This window comes from Danio aesculapii, chromosome 4 (genome assembly GCF_903798145.1).
Source record: "Danio aesculapii chromosome 4, fDanAes4.1, whole genome shotgun sequence".
NCBI lineage: Eukaryota > Metazoa > Chordata > Actinopteri > Cypriniformes > Danionidae > Danio > Danio aesculapii.
In genome coordinates, this window is record NC_079438.1 from 5,812,413 (window position 1) to 5,830,313 (window position 17,901).

Sequence of the window (17,901 nt, forward strand, 5' to 3'; positions counted from 1 at the left end):
GCTAAGGCGTTGCTAGGTGGTAGCTAAGGTGGTTGCTAAGGTGATGCTAGTTGGTTGCTAAGGTGTTGCCAGGTGGTTGCTAAGTTGTTGCTAGGCAGTTACTAAGGTGTTTCTAGGTGGTTGCTAAGTGGTTCCTAAGGCGTTGCTAGGTTGTTGCTAAAGCGTTGCTAGGTGGTTGCTAAGGTGTTGCTAGTTGGTTGCTAAGGTGTTGCCAGGCTTACTCAAAAGAAAATATGAGAAAAGTTTTGTTTTTTACCCAGATATTTAAAAAGTAATTGCAAATATGGAGAAATTTGCAGGGGTAGCGAAAGGATCTTGCTATATTAAAGTTATTGCAAGACAGAGAGGAGGGAGGGTTTTGAGAAGAGGAAGGAGGAAATAGAGCGGGGATAGCAGAGGTAGAGGGGCGGGGTACATAGCTGGTGGATCTTGGGGTTTGTAGTTCTTTGTCGGAGGAGGGAATTATGAAGGGACAGGAAGTGATCGTGTGCAGATTTGAATGGCAGACCGCGCAGGAAAGAATACGGTATCCTTTGAAAACACTGTTGTGAAGATCAGTTTCCATGGCCCCCCAGTAGAGACACTGATTCCACTGAGTAACGCAAATAGCGCATTTTGCAGAAAATGGTACGTGATAAATGTAACAATGTGTTCCCCTATAGGGGATGGCCTCCTATGGGGAAAGACTGAACAGATGGTTTCTGTATAACGTGCAAATGCTACATGAAATTCAGCTAATGAAAGTGTGCGGGGTTGGGAGCTAGCGGTTGATTTAAGTGTAACAATGAATTTGCCGCAATCCACCTGTCGTTCTGCCGAGGGAGGTTCTATGGGTGAAAGGAGTGTAGAAAGGTCGATGTCAGCACCTGATAGGATGAGGTTCTTGACGGCGTTGGAGATGGGGGGTGGTTCCAATACTGGAGCATTATGCGTGTGAGGGACCGAGTCAGCACGTAGGAGGCATACAAAAAGAAGATTTTCAAAATAATTATTTTTAATAAAGTCCAAAAAAGTTTTCACAAAAGTTCAAAAAAGAAATAAATGAAACAATTGAAAAATCAATAAACTAAACAAATAAACAAAATTGAGTTCAAACCAAACAAACCATGTCTAAACCAAAAACAGAACTCCTCGAAATGACAAGACAGAGCCCATTTATACAAGGCAAGGCAAGGCAAGGCAAGTTTATTTATATAGCACATTTCATACACAGTGGAAATTCAAAGTGCTTTACATAAACAGGAATAAAAGAAACAAGTATAAGAGAAATAAAAACAAATAATAGAAATGGTAAAAATAAAAATAAAATAAAAGCTGAAAAAACAAGAGGGACTAGTCCACAATAAACAAGAAGGGGAACACAAAAACAGACAATTTACAACAAAAAACTAAGCCAAATATCTAATTACAAATATAAACAAAAGTAAAAAAAATTCTAAATAAAAAGCAAAACTAAACATAAATCTGAAGAAACAAATATTGCAAATCATTAATAAACTTAAACTAAACATCAGCTCTCCCTCCAAGCCATTAAGCCAATGGTATCGGCAGGCGGAACCAAAAGATGGCAATTGGCGGCATGACGGCCCTTTAGTATGTCAGACCACACCCGAAAACTCCATTCCTCATCGGCACTGCAGCACGGTAACTTAAACTCAAAGAAAACTAAATTAACAAAACACACAGTAGAGATAACTAATTTTGTGTGCACCCAAAATAGTAATGAATTTACTGTGAACAATAAAGAATAATAGAGAAACAGAAACGTGTATGTGTCTTATCTAAACCAAATATGAAAGAAACGAAATGTATAAACAATAACTCAATTTAACTTAACCATTAAAAACAATCTTAAATGAATGTGTATAAGGCGCTCTTAATGTGTGGCCACCACACTGGCCATCACAATGCGGAATGGGAAGGGGCGTGGCTGTGGTTAGGGTGAAGGGGGCAGTGTGAAAGAAATGTGAGTAGGAAGAGTAGAATGTTGGGGAGGGTTAGTAATAGAGGTGGCGTGCTTGGTGAACGGATGTAGAGGAGAAAAAGGTGGGGATACTGGAAAAGGGAAAATGAGTAAGGAGAGGAAGGACTGGGCAGAAATAAGCTGGGCTGAAGAGTGAGGGAGGTAGGAAGGGAGAGAGGAGGGAGATTGAGGAGGGTTAAGGGTGGAAGGGATGGCTGGAAGAGTAGGGGTGGAGTTTTCACTGAAATGTGGAGCTGGAGGCCAAGTGAGAAAGTGAGGGATGATGATCTTGTGGAGGCATATGAAGAAGCTGGAGAAGGTGGGTGGCGATTTGGAGTGACAGGAGATGGAGATTGCATGCGTCGTTGGGTCCTTGCTGAAGTAGAGCGGATAGGCCTTTGGCCTCTTATTGGAGCCTCGGTGTTGAGTCGGCTTCCAGGCTGAGCATGGTGTTGTGGAGCCGGGGCTGGTGTTTCTGGGAGAGCTGAGATTTCATTCCTGTCCATGTTGCTGTTGATGATGTGAGAGTAGTTTTGATGCTGCTGTTTTGTTATTTCCGCTGTTGTTGTATTGCTGCTGCTGTTGTTGTTGGTTTGTCGTAGTCAGATGACGGTAATGGAATTGTTGATGGGTTGTAGAGAGATGTTGAATTTTAGAAGCTTGTGAAGAAGCTGGAGCAGTCCTGTCAAGAGCGTTCTTCGTAAAACGAAGATAAGGGAGTGACTTTTTGCTAAGCTTCTTATGGTGAGTTTGGATTAATCTGATTGGCTAACTAATAATTGTAGATGAGAGCAATATATTGCAATTTATTTGCAATACATTGGTGTAAATGAAGGACTAGTATCAGAAACATTAGTTGTCTTGTAACATTTGATGTAAGATTGTAACAAACTTACAAGATATTTTACCACATGAAATTACCAAGCAGTCTGTTAATGACTTACACTGAGCATAATGGTACGGGGCATGGGCCTGCCATCCATGGCAACTGCTCATTGGAAGACAGCGCCATTGGGATGGGCCAAACCAGATCACTTAAAAACCTTACGCAACAGTAAAACTTTGCTTTTCGCATTAGCTTGCTCATGGTCATTGCTGCTCTCTACCCCCTCTCGCCTTGCTCTCGGACACTGCACGCAATCGGGTCACAAAGAATTGTCCATGCACCTCTTAAAGTTTAGAAATCGATGAAACCGCAAAAAACCTCTGCAAACCGACTCTCAGCAGAGTCTGTCACCCCGGTAACCCAGGACAACTTCCACTCACAAGCGAGTGAATCCCAAGGACGTCAATGAAGCCGAGTCACCAACCAATCAGGAATGCTGTGTTTCATCGAGGCTAGTCAGCGAAGGAAACTCATACAAATGTTGTCTCTTGCTGATCTGGTGCAAATTGATCTGAAGCAGTTAAAGATAAGCCAAATCTCTGCTTTTGTGGTTTCTCAAGTGTGATTCAAAGATTAGTAAGAAGAGCTAAAATTAATTCGGGACGGTTGTCAACTCATTTTGCACAAGCACCAGAATTGAGAACCACTGCTCTGAGGTACTCAAAATAACAAACTATCATACTCAAAATGAATTGCCTTCCTTAAGTTACTTCTCTACTTCAGGAAATCCCTGTAAAAATTTCTTTACAATATTTAAAACAGTTTGATAACTTTGTCATTTAATTTCTCTTGAACAATAAGCACCCTAGGTTGCATAGGAGTACCTTGCATCAGCCAGATGATTAAAAAAAAGGGTTGGGGCTTCCTGAGCATTTATTTCATTTTAATGCATTCAATCTCGCGCACTGGTCCATCCCTCTTGAGACAGCTCCATCTTGATTTATAGTTGAACAAGCCATCCTACTCCCCCCCCCCCCCCCCCCCCCGCCCCCCCCTCTTTCCACCACCACAATGTCTATCCATCCATCTATTTATTCATTTTATTTTGTAAATGTGTTATTTTTGCGGCTGATCTCTCTGAATTTTACTGACAGAATTTTAGGTGCAGGCTAGGACTGTCTCTGCCATTTGCAGATAACATTGTTCTTTTGGCTTCATAGACATGGACCTTCAGCCTGCAGTGGGACGGTTTGCTGCTGAGTGTGACATGGCAAGGAAAGAAACAGCACCTCTAAGTCAGAAACCATGGTGCTTGACTGGAAAAAGGTGGCCATCTCCAGTTTGAAGGGGAGTCCTTACCCCAAATTGAGTTCAAGTATCTGCGTTTTTTTCACGAGTAATAGAATGTGAGATTAAAAGATGGATCTGTGCAGCGGCAGCAGTAATACAGTTGATGTGATTGTCTGTTGTGGTGAAGGAGCTGAGGCGAAAGGCAATGTTCTCAATTTACCGCTCAATCTAGGTTCCTACTCTTACCTATGGTCATGACTGAAAGGACAAGATCTTGGATACAACCGGACACATTTTGCAAAGTGTTATAACCCGCTTGTTTGAGTCGCAACATAAAAGAGACATGAGCCAACAAAATAGTCTGAATGCTAATTATTTATTACAAAATGTAACTCATAGAACAATCAATCAAAGCAACCAGCAAATGTCTAGGGATAATAATGAAGATAAAAAAATTAGGATATGATCACAACACTTTAACTACATGATAAAAGTAATGCAAAACTAAACCATAAGGTTAAAGAGTCAATGAGATGGCAGGTCTTGACATGAGGACTCCTGAGTAGCCACAGCGTCCTGGGGTAGCAAACACAACAACTTTTATAAACCTATTGAGGAGTAATGCAGGCATCCAATCAGGATTTACCACATACTCCAATCTGGAGTCTTGGGATCATCACAGTGTATTAATTTTGTAAAACTTAATACCTGTCGCTCTGCCTAAATCACAAAATATTCATCATGTTTATATTCTACTAAAAAAAGTAAATGTAGTAAACTAGAAAGAATCTTGAACCTAAAAGTAAAGAAACTTCACTAATAAAACATGCAACACAGGACAATTGAATGGGCTTCCTTAACTTGAGGCCCTGGTATACTACAAACTAACCGTCCTGGAGCTCCACCTTCTTTGATGTGCGGTGTCTTCACAGTGATTTGTTTCTCATTCAGGGATTCAGACAAAGAACATCATCTAAAACAACACTAGCTACATGAATACACTAGAGAGTGGAGTACAAATGTATCCGCACCTGTACAATAAATTTCAAAGAGATTTTAAGCCGCAGAGGTGCTGTTTGCCAGATGTTTATTAAACTGTTCTTCTCTCAGCCGCCATCGTGTTTACGGTAAACGCGAGGAGCGCAGCAAATTTACAAGCCCACCTACTGCAGTGTAGGAGTGTTGGAAAACAGTATACCGTCACTCAGCCTTTTCAAACATTATTCAGACATGAAACATCCTGTGCACATGAGAAAATGTTTTGCTGCATTTATGTTATGCGTGCAACTTTTTGTCCATGTGTTTCTTAAGCTGTGCCGAAGGAGCGAAACTCTGTAGACACTGATCAGATCTGTATGGTTTCTCTCCAGTGGGAATCTTCTTCTGTGTTTTCAGATGTGTTAACTGATTAAACCTCTTGTAGCAGTGTGAACAATTGTACGGTCTCTCCAGTGTGAATTGTCTGGTGCAGTTTCAATTTTGGAGCTGTAATAAAAGTCTTCTCACACTCAAGCACATATACTCTTTCACACCAGTGTGGATCTTCATGTGTTTAAGGTCTGAGGAGTTGCTGAAACTCATCTCACACTGAATCTGCGGTCACACTAGAGTTTGAGCATGCAAAATTCTGTTGTACAGCTCTGCGAAAAGGGGCAGGATTAAACAAGATGATTCGACATTTTAAAAAAAGTGAGCGATTGGTCCATATTTTACATTTTGGTCCAGCGAGGTCATGTTTTGATCTTCGATTGGTCTGACACAGTCAAGTGATGCGATTTCGCAGGTCAGAGTTCACCAAGCTTGAACTTTGCAAAGAAGTGAACTGCGAAACTTGATGCAAGAACTTGCGTTTCCGGTCTGACGCATTCACGTGCATATGAATGGAAGTCTATGGGGAGAAAAGTCCAGTGTGACCACGGCTTAGGAGCAGGTGAATGGTTTCTCTCCAGTGTGGATCCTCATGTGTTGATTAAGGTTTGATGAGTACTTAAAACTCTTCCCACACTGAGGGCATGTGAATGGTTTCTCTCCAGTGTGGATCCTCATGTGTTGATTAAGGTTTGATGAGTTGTTAAAACTCTTCCCACACTGAGTGCATTTGAATGGTTTCTCTCCAGTGTGGATCCTCATGTGTATATTAAGGGATGACGAGCGGATGAAACTCTTCCCACACTGAGTGCAAGTGAATGGTTTCTCTCCGGTGTGGATCTTCATGTGTTCATTAAGGCTTGTTGATTGGCTGAAACTCTTCCCACACAGAGTGCATGTGAATGGTTTCTCTCCAGTGTGGACCCTCATGTGTATATTAAGGGATGATAATATGCTGAAACTCTTCCCACACTGATTGCATGTGAATGGTTTCTCTCCAGTGTGGATCCTCATGTGGTGATTAAGGTTTGATGGTTGGTTGAAACTCTTCCCACAGTGAGTGCATGTGAATGGTTTTTCTCCAGTGTGGATTCTCATGTGTTGATTAAGGGATGATGAGCAGTTAAAACTCTTACCACACTGGATGCATGTGAATGGTTTCTCTTCAGTGTGGATTCTCATGTGTTTTTTAAGGTGTGATGATTGGCTGAAACTCTTCCCACACTGAGTGCATGTGAATGGTTTCTCTCCAGTGTGGATCCTCATGTGTAGATTAAGGTATGACGATTTGCTGAAACGCTTCCCACACTGAGTGCATGTGAATGGTTTCTCTCCAGTGTGGCTCATCATGTGTAGATTAAGGTATGATGATTGGCTGAAACTCTTCCCACACAGAGTGCATGTGAATGGTTTCTCTCTAGTGTGGATCCTCATGTGTTGATTAAAGTTTGCTGGTTGGCTGAAATTCTTCCCACACAGAGTGCAGGTGAATGGTTTCTCTCCAGTGTGGATCCTCATGTGTTGATTAAGGTGTGATGATTGGCTGAAACTCTTCCCACACTGGGTACATGTGAAGGGTTTCTCTCCAGTGTGGATCATCATGTGTAGATCAAGGGATGATGAGCGGATGAAACTCTTCCCACAATGGGTGCATGTGAATGGTTTCTCTCCAGTGTGAATCCTCATGTGTAGATTAAAGGATGATGATTGGATGAAACTCTTCCCACACAGAGTGCATGTGAATGGTTTCTCTCCAGTGTGAATCATCTTGTGTAGATTAAGGGATGATGATTTGCTGAAACTCTTCCCACACTGAGTGCAAGTGAATGGTTTCTCTCCAGTGTGGATCCTCATGTGACTATTAAGGGATGATGATGTGCTGAAACTCTTCCCACACTGAGTGCATGTGAATGGTTTCTCTCCAGTGTGGATCCTCATGTGACTATTAAGGGATGATGATTGGCTGAAACTCTTCCCACACTGAGTGCAAGTGAATGGTTTCTCTCCAGTGTGGATCCTCATGTGACTATTAAGGGATGATGATGTGCTGAAACTCTTCCCACACTGAGTGCATGTGAATGGTTTCTCTCCAGTGTGGATCCTCATGTGACTATTAAGGGATGATGATTGGCTGAAACTCTTCCCACACTGAGTGCATGTGAAAGATTTCTCTCCAGTGTGGATTTTTTTGTGTTTGATAAGGGCTGATATTTGGCTGAAAGTCTTCCCACACTGGGTGCATGTGAATGGTTTCTCTCCAGTGTGGATCCTCATGTGAATTTTAAGACTGCTTTGTCTTCCAAAACTCTTTCCACACTGAGTGCAGGTGAAACAATTCTTGTCTCTCCTTTTCAAAATACCATCAGTCTGTAATTGACTTTTTTCGTCAATTTTGACATGATGTTTCTCCTCTTTACTCCCCTCATTCTCTTCAATTAAGTCTGAAATAAAGAAATAAAACATTAGTTTTCATTAAGTCTTAAAAACTCTCTTCAAAAGCTAAAAATTGAAAAGACACTGGAAACATTGGCTACACACTGAAATTTTGAGGCACATTAAATGTAAAATAAAAATAGTTCCAGAACCCACAATAGTTGATTAATACACCAAATCAGGCTGACAATATCCGTGATAAGGTGGATTGACTGAAAGGAGACTGCTTCGATGCTGCTTTTAGTGATGTTATAACGTTCTAAAGGTAGGGCTGGGTATCGAGTTCAATACTTTTTAAGCACCGACCGAATCGTCTCGATACTATCGAGTATCGAAAAAATAATTTTCGTTCTGTACCAAATTTCAATACCCAAGGGTATAATCTTGTCAACATCAGTGAGCTAGAAAACCTGCATCCTTAACGTGCCCGGATCAAACGGTTGTGATTGGCTGCGGCGAGGCTGTCTTGAAAATCAAGTTATGGCGGTTATGCCCACTCGCACAGAGTCAAATGTCAAATAGTCAAACAGACATACAAAATCAGTTAACTTTTAGCACTTCTTGCTTGTGTACCGTTAAAGTTACGTTTAAGGCTCCATTTACACTGCCAGTTAAATGAGACCCAATTCCAATTTTTTGCTCATATGTGACACAGATCGGATCTGTTCAATGACCATGTAAACAGAAAAAAACGCATGCATTCGAATATTCAGTGATCGGTTTCAGGTCTCCTTCATATGTGGAAATAAATCAGATATAAAACGGATATGTGACAATGCGACTGTCATGTACACAGGCAGATCGGATTTATTGAGGCGTTCTGTTCTGATCATCATTAAACTTGTGACAATGTGGTGCTTCTCCGCGGTTTAATGATGTAGAAGGAAAAAGCGTGTGTGGAGATTCCGACGCAGTAAACAACAACAACAACAACAACAACAGAGGAAACATGGAGGAAAGTGGTCAGTCGCCACAATTTGCTCCCACCAGACCTGAGATCTCTCTCGTACCCACACATTCCTCTGAATGGCGGAGGACATCATACAGCATATTAACCATAATCGAAAGCTGCGATGACGGCCCTTTCCCACCTCCTCCTCCGCCTCAAAATCATTTTAAAGTTGGCCGAACTTCATGTTGTAACTTTTGCTTTTTAATCGCTATTAATACACTCACTGCGGGCTACACATAGAACAACTTTATTCTCTCCAACAACACCAGTGCGCACACAGGCAAAGGCTACATCTTCAACTACAAACACACACATCAGGGCCATGCCATTACGTAAACTGAGTGGAGGTAAATCTAGACTCAACCATTCACTACTTATACTACGCTTCGCCTATTTCGCAGAGCTATAAACAAGACGGTTTCTTCCATCGTGGCTAGTGTGGCACAGATGCTAGAACCCGCGTTTATGCATGCATCGTAAACTGTACAGCAAGTGTAAAGACATGAATTGGATATGGGTCACAATTAAAAGAACGTGTAAACGGACAGACAAAAAAATCTGATATTGGCAACAAATCAGAATTCTGTATCAAGACCTGACAGTGTAAACGGGGCCTAAGTTTGTGCGGGGTAAATTTATTAATCTTTTTTTGGATCTAACGTATGCTGTGCAACGTTTTGTACTGTTTCGATGGCTTAAAATACCTAGCTAAGTTGACACATTACCTCACATTAAACTTATCTTATTTAAATGTCCTTACACTTCGCTGCAATAACAGTTTAATGCATTCGTTTAATATATATATATATATATATATATATATATATATATATATATATATATATATATATATAGACAACAATGTAGTAAAATAATTTATAGCATTTTAAAAGTAATGTATTTTACTTTTTAAATGTTCTCTGTCATTTTAATAAAAGCTAACTAACTTTTATTTTACAACTATTATTTGTATTGCAGACTATATTTATCTCAGTGTTTGCTTGCTTAAGTGATGTTTGCCAAGTTTTGCAAGTAAACTCCACAAAAACATGTTGCTCTCCATGAACTATATGGGTGATTCTATAGTTGCAGGTACATTTAGTGACCAAAGCCATCCTTTTTTCAGCTTTAAAAAATTGTTACATTGTTACATTTTTGATTATTTATTTTAATTATTTATTTACTTTGAATATTTATTTATTTATTCAAAGATTAAATTACTAAAAATTATTGATGTCTGAATTAGTGAGTTATTTTCCCATCATGTATCATTGCGCAATCAAAAATATAAAAAAAAAAATAATAATAATTAAGCAATATTTTAAATTTTAAATGTTTAAACTGTAAACTGTCAATACTATTACCACAATTACAAAAGGAAAACTGAATATTTCATTAAATCACACACTGGACAATTTAAAAATATTTTAATCCTGATTTCAGTGTCATGTGATCTTTGCAGTTATAGCGAGTAGAATGTTTGGCTAAAAAGTTGTAAAACTGTAAATTGTTACTGTCAATTCAGTTCCAATTTAGTAACTATGTATTAGGATGTTTCTTGCTATGATTTATTGTTATTTCTTCACTGTAAAATGTTTTAAACGTTTTAAAAACTATAATAAACTAAACCTATGCACAACAATCTGTCCAGGTTGATGTCCTCAGCAGTAAATACATGGAGCATGTTTAAACAAATGTTATTGTGAGGAAAATAATTAAACCATTATGATAAATAGAGTTTGACCCTTTTGAATTAAAAGTTTAAGATTTTATTAAGATGGATTGTTGGTGATTGTATGGGTTTTGGCCAGATTGGGTAGCAAAACATGAACAAAGGTAAATGAAGACTTGTTTAAAAAAGATTTAAGACCTACAACACAATATTTCAGTAAATTTAAGCCTTTTTAAAGCCTAAAATTTTGATTTTGGAATTTAAGACATTTTAAGACCCCACAGAAACCCTGTTTAAACACAATAGCCCTGGTAATTAGTTATTATAATAATGATGTAATTCTAGATACTATCTGTGAGAACTAGTAACAACTACTAGAAACAAGTTTAATCCTATAGAGAGGTTGATGAAAAAAAGGGAATTGTGATCAACATGACGTATACAAATGGAAAGTACTAAGCCAACACTATCACTGTAATAGCAGATATCTTCTATGAGAATACTGTAGGTCAAATATCGTCAGCTCAGTTAAACTTTTTTAAGTTATTGTTTTTATTTATTTTATATAGCGCCAGTATTTAAGGACACTTTACAAAAACAGTAGGAGAACAAGAAGCATTAATAATAAGAAGGTAGAGAAGATGAGAGAATAATAATACATAAAATGAAAGACAAAAGACCCAAGAACAAGTAATGAAAGAAACTCATTCCTGTCTTTCAATGAGTGCTTATGTGTGTTTAGGAGAACTAGGCAGCACACTCACACTCATCACATTCTTATTATTAAAATATATCTGAATGAGGGTCAAATGACTGAGTTGGTCTTTGAGAATGAAAACCAACCTGTTTGTTCCTGCAGATCTTCCTGTTTGACTGTGAATGTTTCTTCAATCTTCACATCTTCACTCTCCTCTTTAATAAACGCCATCTTTATAACAGTGTGGAGAACAGTCGCTTCAGCAGTTCAGCAGGAGTTTTTCTCTGCGTTTGTTTATTTTAAACAAGACACTTTATCCTGTTGAAAAAACAAATAAAACAATGAACAGAAAAAAAATAACTTCTCTTCAACACTTTCTATTGAGAGTAATTAACAAAAAGAAATCAGGTAAGTCTGAGCAAGAAACAATAGCCACAAATGAGCTGATTAAAACTAGTACTCCATTTCTTATATATAGTGATGTATACTTAGAGTGGAAATGACATTATGCTCTAAATTAAACCTTCATTAAACCTTCATTCTTTACTGTTGCTTTATTCAGGTATGTTCTTAATTGTTTTGTTAGTTTTATTTATTTTATTGTCTGCTTACAGCAACGTTGTAGCACTTATTTGCACAATAATTTCCTCTCGGGGACAAATAAAGTTTATCCTATCTTATTCAAACAATAGACCTTACTGTGAGTAAAATTGTACTTAGTTGTAAAGGGTTAAAATAATATTGTCAACAGCAGGTACATTAAGCATTAAATGACAACCTGAAATTTTAATCTGTCGGTTTACATCTATGTAAAAGGTTTAAAACAAACATTTCTCAAGTTTAATCACAGTGTGAGAGTGGCGCAGCCTTATGACGTCACACCACCACGCTAAAAGTCTTTTTTTGTTTAGCTTTTTTCCCCCGCTTACTCTTAGTCATGACTTATTGATACATTTCTCCCTCGTTTTCTACTTTATACTTTATCTGCTTTCTGTTTTGTATTTGTAAGACCATCACTTTTTATTTTAATTGAAAAACCCCATTTACCCCCACTAGATCTTTGCCTTCTGGTAGGTTGGTAAGAGGTATTTTCTTTAAACGATTGCATTTCTTTATCCATAGCTTTAAACTCATTCACTTGCATTCAGTGATGTTACCGCCTCTTTGTATGTTTGAATGGGGAAACATCAGATTCTCCAAAATTGCCTGCCAGCTTCCAACCTATATATGTAAAATGTTGAAACTTATTTGGTCTACAGTCCATTTGTCAGGATAAAAACAATAATTATAATCAAATAAACAAACAAACAAACAAAAAACTAAATAGTTGTAAAGAGGCTTTTAAAAATGACTGAAGAACTTAATACAACGTTGAACAATGCATCCACACATGTTTAGATTTGATACATTATAATGTTAGCATTCAGATATTATTTGAGTGTAAATTCAGAATGTGCAACTTACCTTTTCAGTCTTCAATGAAGAAGTGGGATGAGAAATGGCCTCAGTGGGTTTTTCTTTGTATGTTGTTGTAGGTAATAATCCCAATGTAGGAATTTACAATCGTAGTGTGTCCTCCAAAGTTGTTCTCTTATAGCTAAATAAGCCAATGAAGATTATGTTAGGAACCCAGAATATATAAACACAACCCTGCTAAGCTACTGGATCTGGAATGTGATTGGATAAGACTCAATTGGCACCCATTAATGCTGGAATAAATATGCAAATGAGCAGTTGAGAGCAGTGAAGACTCAAGACACATTACTGTGGGGGATGGGAAGTTCAGCAGCTTTACAAACCAGTTTTACAGAGAAATAATGATGTATTGGGAAAATAAGTTGACTTTAGCCATCATCATTTGATTTGTTGCTGTTTTTATATGACTATTGAAAGCTTATTTTTTAATTTTAGCTGCTGCATTTTGTAGTTAATGTTGATACACTTATGTTTAGGTACCTTGATTTGAAATTTCACATTCATAATTTCACTTATATAATAGTTATGTAAGTCTTATCCTATTATACTGTGATATATTATCATTCGTTAAAAGAAACTATTTCTAAACTTCACAGTGAGGTTTTATTTGTTAAGTTCAGTCAATACATTGACATGAGCTAACTATTAGCAATGTTTTAGTTATTTATTTATCACTGAACTTGTTCTTTATGTGAGTTTAGAGTGCTTTATTTCTCTTAAAACACATGCAGCTTATTACTGGTTTCTGTAAGACTGTCAACACACTCTTAACAGGTCAATTATTTCTTTCTAAAAGTGTCTATAGATTTTAACGATTAAAATGTAACTTGTTTCTGTGCCAATTTAGTTTTCTTTCCTTCGGTTTTTAGTTGAATAGAACATGTGTGAGCAGCTCAGCTCTCTCTATGCCTCTTATTCACCTTGTATGTAACAAAGATGTTTTCCCCTATAATTATTACTTGTGTTTGTGCATACAAATATTCATAAACATTCACAAAAGCATATATAAGATACCCTGTGACAAACCTTTTCCTTTTAACACAGTAAAGCGATCACATGCTGTTGATTTTTTTGCTACTTTCGGCCTTAATAGATAATTGTTTGTACATTAACCACAAATGGATGAGACACACTGTAACTTCAAACTCATTTGTGTTAATTCCAGGTGCTGTGAAATGTTGTGTATAATCTGCAGAGGTAATCAGGTGTGAGTAAGGTGCCATATATCTGATCCAGTCCTCCAGCATCTTTTTTGCTTCAAATTAAAGTCTTTTACTCTAAAATCATTATGAAATTGGTCTTTTGTTGCGAATAATTGATTTATATATCTGAAATATAACTAATTCTATTATTTAGCTTTATCTCTTAACCAAGAGAAGGAGGTAAAAATGCGCTTACTCACAGAAGTTAACCCCCGCTTTTGGGCAGCCCTCTTCCGACCTCTTTATGCAGCCCAAAGGACCGAGCCGTCCCGGGAGACACCTGCAAATACCCAGAGTTGGACCATGGGCCATATGGCCGTTCAACGCCGGCGCAGACCTGGACAGTCTCGTCCAGCCTGGCACCTCTTTGTGTTTAAAAAGGGATCATTTGTCCCGATGGGCTTTCAACCAAGGCTGAACCTGGACGCGGGCGTCCCACGCGACACTTTTACCACAGGAGACAGGGATCATTTGTCCCAATTGGGGCTTAGCAAAGGCTGAACCTGGACGCGGGCGTCCCACGCGACACTTCTAACAGAGGAGATAGGGATCATTTGTCCCATTCGAAGCTATGTTTTATCACACAGATAGAGGAATAATAAAGACACTGAACACCATATGACCTTTATTGTTCAATTTTTATTTAGGAAGATTCAGAGTCTTCGGTTGCTTCGAGGGGGCGTTTCCCCTTCGAAGGCGGCCATGGCAGCGTCCTCCTGCTAGTTCCCTCCTGAAAAAGAGAAAAGGCCAGTTACCTAACACCACACGTCCCTCTGTTGAGGTCCATGCCAAAAAGGAACTGATTTACCATGGGTGACCCGGGACTCTCTGCCCTCTGGCGCCCCTTCCTTGAGTGGCGTTCTCTGCCCGCTGCCTCCTCCTCCTCCTCCTCCTCCTCCTCCACCAAGGCCCTCTCGAAGAGTCTGCGGTGCTCACGTGCTTGGAGAGGGCCTAGGTGAAGCGCGTAGAACTTGTCTGAGGTTGAGGTATCGTGGCACATGAATTGGGCCACCTTCCTGCGATCCTCGGAAGAATGTGAATTCTTTGCCTGCGTCAGAGACAGACAGACAGAGACTTTTTGTGGTCAAAGCCGCTGGCAGTCATGGGGGTCAGCGGGGGGGCACTGGCATAGATACTCACGTGGGTCGCGATGGCAGTTCGGACGTCAGTGAAGGTGGGCTTGCCGGGAAGCCCCATGCTGGTCCATGCAGATTGAAAATATTTGTTCAGGGTTCGACAGAGACTGGGTCTGGAAGTAAAAAAAAAATAGGAGGCCTGGCTCCCCCCGGGGAGGCTAGCCCGCAGCTGCAAAAACCTCCGGAACCAGCTGTATTCTTCCTTGTTGAGAGACAGCTGAGCCGCGCCGAAGGCTCGGTTTGTCTTGTGCGTGGTGATCTGGGAAAATCAGAGAGAAGATGAGTGAGCCCTACCACTGGTGGCCCCCACATGCAACGTCCCACTCACGTTTATGACATAGGCGGACTCGTCCGGGCTTCTGGAAGCCTCTTGGACCTCCTGGATGGTCAGGTTCTGGAAGACCCCACAGCGATGGCCCGTGATGCAGGTCAGGTAGCCGGTCAGGTAGCCATAGAAGCGCCACTGCTGCCTGGTGTCTGGGCTGGACTCGAGGCCGTCTGACGGAGGGAGGTTAGGGGTTAGACTTTTCCAACAAACCATGTTTACACCACCAACGGTTTAAACTTAGCGATAGCCGCTGGTGCCCCAAGGCAAAAAGATAATGTCTGCTCCGGGGCGCCAGCGGCTCGGTCAAACCGAGTCACGTCAGCGTACCCACCCCTTAACCCCCGAATTCGGGGGTTAAGGGGTGGGTACGCTGACGTGGCTCGGTTTGACCGAGAGCCGCTGGCGCCCCGGAGCAGACATTATCTTTTTGCCTTGGGGCACCGAGCCACGTCAGCGTACCCACCCCTTAACCCCCATTCGGGGGTTAAGGGGTGGGTACGCTGACGTGGCTCGGTTTGACCGAGAGCCGTTGGTGCCCTGGAGCAGAAGAGGGAAGAACGGAGAGAAGGTCAGCGTTTCCACCGCCACTGGTGGAAACGCAGACCGGCGGGGACCAAACAACTCACCTAGAAGGGCAGGTATTTTTCTCCCAGCCGTCCGATGACAGCGTAGCAGGGTGGCTTTGGAGATGAGTCTGCCTTCTTTGGCCTGCTTGGTCCTAACCTCGTGTACCACGACGCGGCGGCGTATGCCGCGAATGAGAGCTCGAAGCTCCCTGCGAACCAGCACCAGGGTGGTACTGGAGAGGCGGCAGGAGGCCGGCGGGGTTTCGGAGAGATAATCCAGGAACTGCGCCACGTTCTTCAGGTAGTGCTGCCTCGTGGGCTCGGCCATGCCCGTTTGGCCTAGCAGGGCAGACCAGGCTCGGATGCGCGCCGGTTGGTTGAGGAAGGACAAGGTTTCTGGGTCTGCGTGGCCTGTCGCCATGAAGCCTAGGAAGGCCTTGACCCTCGCCAGTTTGGAGGCCACGTTATTCCGCAGACGGGCGGTGGGCTCGCTCCCCAATTGGAAACCCTCGAACTCTGCCAAAAGCAAGTCTGCAGAACGGGGGCGAAAGTCAAAAGTCAGCCTAGACGACATACACCCACCACCAGCCCAACAGAGAAGTGCCATAACCATACTCAACTCAAGGCGCGGGCGTGGTCCGGATACGGGTACTTTGTTGGATCGTAGGCTTCCACAGGCCCGGAGGCCGCCCGGAGACCTCGGGCCGCCCCTCGCCCGGGGGCCGGCCCTCGCCCGGGGGCGGGGTCGGGGGATGGTGCCGGCGGGGCAGGACACGACCTTGCCCGCCTGCTCTTCCTCCCCTCTTCCCCCCTCCTCAACTCTCGATAGCGGCGGGCGAATTGGAGCTGGGTGGATCTCACCTTGTCCACCTGCTTGCGGAGCTCTGAGAGCTGGGCCTGTATGCGCTCCGTTGCGAGCCTGCAGCGGGGGTCGGCGCAGGGACGCTCGGCTTCCAGGCCGTCTGGTTCCCGTTCCTCCTCGGAGGACGACGCCAGCCGAGACACCACGGGTACCGTCGGTTGAGTGGACCGCAACCACCGCAACTCTCGAGCCACTTTCCGACGCCTCGCTCGGCCCATAGCCTCCTTCCTGGCCGAGACGGAGAGCTCGGCGTGCTGCTTCAGGTGTCTGTCTAGGCGAGCCGGCGTCCTCCGGCAGCCGGGCACCGGGCACGCCGTCTTCCGCATGTCCACGCGGCCAGCGGCGAGCGCCAGCAAAAGCTTCTTCTCGTGCGCGTTCGACACCTTGTGGACCGCAGACAGGTGCGGCGAGAGGCGGCTGTAGACGTTGAAGCAGAGCGCACATTCGGCCATGACCGTCCAAGACCAAGGCTGGAGGGAGAGAGACCCACATGCCGCGGTTTAAAAGATGGCGGACGAAGCGTCCACTTCCGCGTCAGCGACGCTGTTTCCCCCTCCCCCTCTTAAAGGGGAAGGACCGATACCTACGAGATCCCTTTGATCCAACTTGTATGGAAGCAGTTGTTACGACTTTTGGTGGATTTTTGTCCCAGGAACAACACACCATTTCAGGCAGCCTCACCGTGCCAGCAGCGGGGACTTTCGCTGCTTTTTGATTTATTCCCCTTTTCCCACACAAAGGGATGGGCATGAGCCCCGCCGAACACGCACCGTTTTGGGCAGCTTGTACTGCGCCAGCCCGCAGGGGGCTTTTTTGCATAAAGCTTTTTATAGTTCCCTTCTCTGCCCCCACAAAGGGATGGCATGAGCCCGGCCAAACACGCACAGTTTTGGGCAGCTTGGACTGCGCCAGCCCGCGGGGGGCTTTTTGAATAAGCCTTTTTATAGTTCCCTTTTCTGCCCCCACAAAGGGATGGCATGAGCCCGGCCGAACACGCAACGTTCACTGCATCATGAACCGCAACCATCAAAAAGGAGGGGCCAGACCGTAAGCCCAGACACCACTGACCCCGGCTTGTTTCACCTCGCCAGAGACTACTAGCGGCCACCCTCCGCCTCCACCAGCCACCC

General features: G+C 42.5%; 1 protein-coding gene across 1 annotated transcript; it reads right to left on the minus strand.

The window, feature by feature from the left end:
• Positions 1-4,919: 4,919 nt before the first annotated feature.
• Positions 4,920-11,433, minus strand: LOC130221918 (gastrula zinc finger protein XlCGF57.1-like). The gene is made up of 2 exons (XM_056454478.1): positions 11,348-11,433; positions 4,920-7,888 (listed from the first exon to the last, which is right to left on the minus strand). The coding sequence occupies exons 1-2, from the start codon at positions 11,430-11,432 to the stop codon at positions 6,000-6,002; spliced, it is 1,974 nt and encodes a 657-aa protein (XP_056310453.1). The 5' UTR covers position 11,433; the 3' UTR covers positions 4,920-5,999.
• Between the last annotated feature and the right edge of the window lie 6,468 nt (positions 11,434-17,901).

Excerpts from the sequence above, each read along its gene's own strand:
- LOC130221918 (XM_056454478.1), bottom strand. The coding sequence starts at position 11,432 with ATGGCGTTTATTAAAGAGGAGAGTGAAGATGTGAAGATTGAAGAAACA. Across the intron at positions 7,889-11,347 it reads AGATCTGCAGGAACAAACAG|ACTTAATTGAAGAGAATGAG; the intron begins GTTGGTTTTCAT and ends TCTTTATTTCAG.